This window comes from Triticum dicoccoides, chromosome 5A (genome assembly GCF_002162155.2).
Source record: "Triticum dicoccoides isolate Atlit2015 ecotype Zavitan chromosome 5A, WEW_v2.0, whole genome shotgun sequence".
NCBI lineage: Eukaryota > Viridiplantae > Streptophyta > Magnoliopsida > Poales > Poaceae > Triticum > Triticum dicoccoides.
This window is the reverse complement of record NC_041388.1, coordinates 350,862,265-350,867,477: the sequence shown is the minus strand read 5'-3', so window position 1 is coordinate 350,867,477 and position 5,213 is coordinate 350,862,265. Positions and strand designations below refer to the sequence as shown.

General features: G+C 47.2%; 1 protein-coding gene across 1 annotated transcript; it reads right to left on the bottom strand.

Moving 5' to 3' along the window:
• Nucleotides 1-674: 674 nt before the first annotated feature.
• Nucleotides 675-4,794, bottom strand: LOC119301465 (nucleobase-ascorbate transporter 6-like). The gene is made up of 14 exons (XM_037578432.1): nt 4,139-4,794; nt 3,615-3,712; nt 3,315-3,491; nt 3,127-3,227; nt 2,924-2,999; nt 2,772-2,831; nt 2,481-2,665; nt 2,287-2,383; nt 2,111-2,197; nt 1,960-2,018; nt 1,766-1,857; nt 1,572-1,649; nt 1,279-1,439; nt 675-1,198 (listed from the first exon to the last, which is right to left on the bottom strand). Exons 1-14 carry the CDS (start codon nt 4,239-4,241, stop codon nt 980-982), a joined length of 1,593 nt encoding a protein of 530 aa, XP_037434329.1. The 5' UTR covers nt 4,242-4,794; the 3' UTR covers nt 675-979.
• Nucleotides 4,795-5,213: the final 419 nt, after the last annotated feature.

Sequence of the window (5,213 nt, the reverse complement as noted above, 5' to 3'; positions counted from 1 at the left end):
AATAAGCGTCCTTGTATTGATAAGTATGTTCATTATGCTAATCAATCTGTGGTTTGATGGTTAGGAGGACATGGTATCTCGGCCTATCAGAGTTCAGTCCTGATACTCACATTTATCCTGAATTTATTTTAGAATTTTTCCCGAGATACGCGTTCAGTGGGTGGAGCCATTTCCATTGACTACGAGACGTCAACGATGACTTCGTAAAATCTCAAGATGATATGCCGGCTCAGTCTCTCGGAGAGTGTGTGCGTGTGCGTTTATAGAGGTGGGTGTATGCACGTATATGTGAGCGCTTGCATCTGTATCGTATTATAAAAAGTATGTTCATTATTAAAAATAATCTTGCACATGAAAAAAATACTTCTGTTTTGCAAACAATAAAATGTTCTCATATACCAAAGTAAATTTGTAGTTTTTACCCAAAAATGGTGCGTCTATTTTTTCAAATTATTTTTGTATGTGAAACAGTAATACTCATGCTTTGAAAATAGAAAGTTTACGAGTTCCTCGGAAGTGTTTGTGTATCACATACTCGTCAAAAATATAATTGGGGGCACTATGGTCCTTTCCTCAAAAATAAAATAAAACTACGTATCCGGTTGAGTAATTTTTTTGTTTTTGTTTTCGGACATAGCAGGATCAAGAAATATCATAAATTGAACGCTTCACTCTTTAATTTCTAGGACTAGGAAATAAATTAGCATTATATAAGCCACCATACTACTGATGATCTTTTCTTCCCGGGCTAGGGAAGCCGCATGTACATCCACAGATTAACAACAGGCCATGACTTACGAGACGCTGATCCGCGCAAACCAAGAAACCAACATGGCGTCCCCACCGGCCCGTCCAATCAGTCCATTTTCGTCCATAAATACACAAAATTGACCACAAAGACTCGAAGGATCAAGCTAGCAGTACCAGCAAGTGGATCCACAGCGCCCTTCTCCGCGACGGCATTTCGGCATCATCATATTCATACCGAAGGGAAGAACTTGTTGAGGTTGAATGGCAGCGAGTAGAACTCCTCGCTCCGGGCGTCCTTCTTGAAGCTCCTGAACTTGTCCCACCAGTGGTACCCCCTGTCCTTCCGCACCGCGCTCTGGTGCAGGTGCATCGTGTTGTCCAGGAAGTAGGCCACCAGCCCCGCCACGAACGGCTTGTTGGAGAAGGGCACGTTGATCATGTCGTTGAACTGCCCAAATCAACAAATGGTCAGTGGTTTCAGAGAGCTGCTGAATGGCGAGAGGCCGAGGCGAGTGCTTATCGTCGTACCCATCTGGCGCCCGTGTGCACCGGGCCGTGGCCCGAGACGGAGGCGTACTCGTTGAAGTACTGCGGCACCGATATGCCGATGAAGAAGGAGAAGCCCAGGATGAACTTGGTCCTGAAGCTGTTCAGGTTGCAGAACTGGAGGAAGCTCAGACCACACGCACCTGCTCGGCAAAAGAGAGAGAGAACCAATGAGAGTCATGCTGGTGGCAAACTGTCTGGCAACATGCCATGCTGAAAATAATCAAATGTAGACTTCCGAACGACGACGAGCGGTTTCGGATATCTGGACGTACCGACATATGCGAAGAAAACACAGTACATGCCAGCAAATATAGGCAATGGGATGGATGCGAATAGGGCTCCAAATTTTCCTGTTTTGCCAAAAGAAACAAAATTGAAATCAGTTTGGGTAACAATATATGTGCACCAGCCAAAACTATAGTAATAATAGCTTTAAAAATAAGTTTAGCACAGACAGATATATTACCTAGGACCGCGAAGAAAATCATGAAGCCGGCAGATATTTGCACCACTCTCCTGCTGCCAACATGTGTCACAGCAAGTAAACCAACATTCTCCCTGCAAATACAAAAGTTCATAGAGATAATCAAGTAATTACTAAAAAAATCTGTTCAGTCAAGTAATGCCACTTGTACTATCCCGAAACAAACATATACTTACACTGCAACTGAGGTTCCATTGGCTGTCCCAAAGAATGAATCAAGCAAGATGCCGATGCCCTGAAAGTGATGTTCCATAGTGATCAGCATGCATTATTAGCAAGTAAAATAAGATGAGACAAACTCCACTGTACAATCAATGGCTCATTTACCTGCCAACCAATTCCCCGACTGACGATCGACGGAGGTATCATCGTTGCACTTGCATACCTTGAAGCAGCAATGAAGGCTCCAGTGGACTGCAATATTATAATTACCATCTTATTATGACTGAATCTGAATGTATAGCATCTGTTTCCTATTTTCAGGGTAAATATTGCAGACAAACCTCTACAATGGCAATGAATGAAGTCATCATCATTGCAAAACATTCTCCAGCATCGAATGTAGGAGCCCCCCACTGAAACGGATACGGAACGCTTATCCTGAAACCAGATTTCAGGCAGCACCTTCGTTACGAATGCCATCAGAATTACAACACATTATTATAACAAAATATGGTTTCCTCTCCTGGGACCCTACCATGGAGCTCCTCCGATAAGCCCTGAACGATCGACGCGGCAATGCGCCTGCGTCTTCAACTTGGCGTTCTTGTAGGCGCCGCTGATTGTGAGGATGTATGCGTAGAGCCACACGATTGACACGGTGAAAAGAACAGCAAACCGGCCAAAGACGCCCTTTCCGGAATGCAACACATGAGGCAAATACTGTCCAGGAAACAAACATGATCAGCACGTACATCATCATTAACTTACTGAAACCATTTAAAAACATTGATCTGGCCAATCAGAACTTTGTAAAATGTTGTGATACCTGAGAAAATGCGACCATTAGGATGAGTTCTGGAAGACCGATTTCCACGCACTTGGCTACCTGTATTTCATCATGAATACGCTTTATTCACTCTTCCAAGAACATACTTTCTGGAAGCAGAGGATAAGAGCAAGTGATGGAGCGAAACTAACCGCTGGAAAGCCGAGCTCATAAAGCCCAAATCCGACGAGTGAAACAAGAGGAACTGCAGATAATGGGCTCAGCAATCTGCACAGGAATGATGCAGGATAGTTAGTGAACTCAACTCCTAACTGCACAAGCTGAAACGCTACAGGGCAGTACTAAGAGGACTTGTACTGTAATTCGACGAAGAAAGGCCGAAATTCGGACTAACTTGACAACATTGCGCCAGAGGCCGCTGAAGCCGAGGATGATCTGAATCGTGGACGCGATGATGAGAGCGCCTTGTGTCCCCCTCATCGTCCGTAGGAATTTCTTTACGACAGCAACACAAATTTGTCAGCCTGCGTACAGGAACTCGTACGTGATGAGAAGACAATTCTGCTGGGCAGTAAGAAGTACCTCGTGAGGGTCTGCCTCATTGTCGTAGCGTCCGGCCAAGATGATGGAGATGGTCGGCGCGACGAAGGTGTAGGAGCCGCCCATGACGACGGGGAGGCAAGACCCGAAGAAGGTTTGCAGCAAGGTGTTTATGCCGGCGACGAACAAGAGCGTCTGGATCACCCGAGCTTTCTCCTCCTGACAGAAATAAATTCAGCGAGTGCCCATCATTTATCACTTCTTCCGAGATGTTGAATTTATATGCAAGTGAATAAAACAGAGGACATTTGGTAGTGCATAAATGAAGAGCTGAGGACTCACATTTCCACCTCCCATCTGAGGAACAAGCGCGCTTGGTATGATGACGGTGGTGCCCAGCATGACTATGAAATGCTGAAATCCTAGGATCACGGCCTCGGCTGCGTACAAAGATTACAAGCACAAGAGAAACGTCAACATACAGTATCATTTGATATGAGTAGTACTACTACTATATCAATTTTGCGTAAAAAGATGTGCAACTGAAAGGCCTTTTCATTATAAATAAATTCAAGATCAGCGAATCTCCCAGACTGGTTAAGCAAAAGAATTTGTTCCCAATAAAAAACATGAAAAACTTTCTGTAGTGAAAATAGCACGAAGAGGCTGATGTCCACCGACGGCAGAAAAAACAGGTCAGTGATCAGCACGCATATATTTGCAGTGGGGAAGAAAGCCTGGACATGTATGAAACAGCAAGTAGTACGAGAAACAAAGTGAGGACAGTGAAGGGACAAGCAGGGAGGAGTGAGGGAAGCTTTCAAAGAGCAAAATCAAAAGGGTGAAGCAGAGCAGGGAGCACGTACGCCATGGCGGCGGGCTGGTTATGCAGAAGGACACACTGGGCAGCTGCTCCTTGGGCGGATGCGGCTGCAGCTCGTCGGCCTTGGGCGGCGGCGCGGCTGCCATCTTCTTCTTCCTCCGGCTCCAAACTCGCAAGAAACCACGCTCGTCACTTCACTCGCCACTTGAACAAGGGGACTGGACTGACCGACCGACTGATCTGTCGTTCCTTTCTGCGCCGAGAACCAAGAACCCCCTCGCAAGCAAGGAACAACCAACCAACCAGCCACGGGAGAAAAAGGTTGCAGAAAAGGCGCAGAGAATCGGGAGAAAGCAATTGATCTGGCCTAGCTACCCAATTCCCCACTCCTCCTTCTCCTCCTACAAGGAATGGAATCTATCCCCCCAGAAAGCCACCTTACGCTCTCTTCTTCCTTCCTTCTGCAAGGAAAGGGAAGAGAAGAGAAGCTCGCTGGAGAGGGAGGAGGCTGCTCGGAGGAAGCGACTAGACTAGCAGCGGAAAGCCAGCAGCGGCATCCCGAGGCGAAAACTTCCTCTCTCTCTTTTGGGCGGGGCGGCAGAAAGGAGGTGGCAGAGGGGCAGAGGGCGAGAAGGACTGCTCTCCTTGCCTCCTCCCTTTCCGCTTTAAAAACGGCGCCTTTTGCGAGCCAGCGAGCCCTTTTCCCTCGGCGGCTTTCCCCGCCCCGTCCGATTCTCGCTGTTTCCTCCTCTGCCTCACCGCTGCCGTGCTAGTCCCAAGTCTCAACTCTCAACTGCTCGGGGGTTGGGGTTTGACGCTCCGTCCGTGGCCGTTACTGAAGCTGAGCCAGCAGCGCTGACACAAGCTGCAGATTTCCCTTTGACCGCGATCGGTCCGCTTGTGGTATTAATCGGCAGTTTGTATTTTTGTGTGCATATCAGCATATAGGGGTGTGTAAATGCAGATGAGTTAAAGAGTGAGCCTGCGGAAGTTTCTCGGAAATTAGAAGGGTGGATGGTTGTTGAGGGAATTTATTCTCCTCTGGCTAGAGAGACGGGCGTGATGATAGGTTGGCTGTCCACTGAAAGCCGCCCTGAGTGCTAGGGCTTCGGCGGAAG

Coding starts and splice junctions, on each gene's coding strand:
- LOC119301465 (XM_037578432.1), bottom strand. CDS start 4,241: ATGGCAGCCGCGCCGCCGCCCAAGGCCGACGAGCTGCAGCCGCATCCG. Junction 2,832..2,923: donor ATGAGCTCGGCTTTCCAGCG/GTTAGTTTCGCT, acceptor GATGAAATACAG/GTAGCCAAGTGCGTGGAAAT. Junction 1,199..1,278: donor TGCACACGGGCGCCAGATGG/GTACGACGATAA, acceptor TGATTTGGGCAG/TTCAACGACATGATCAACGT.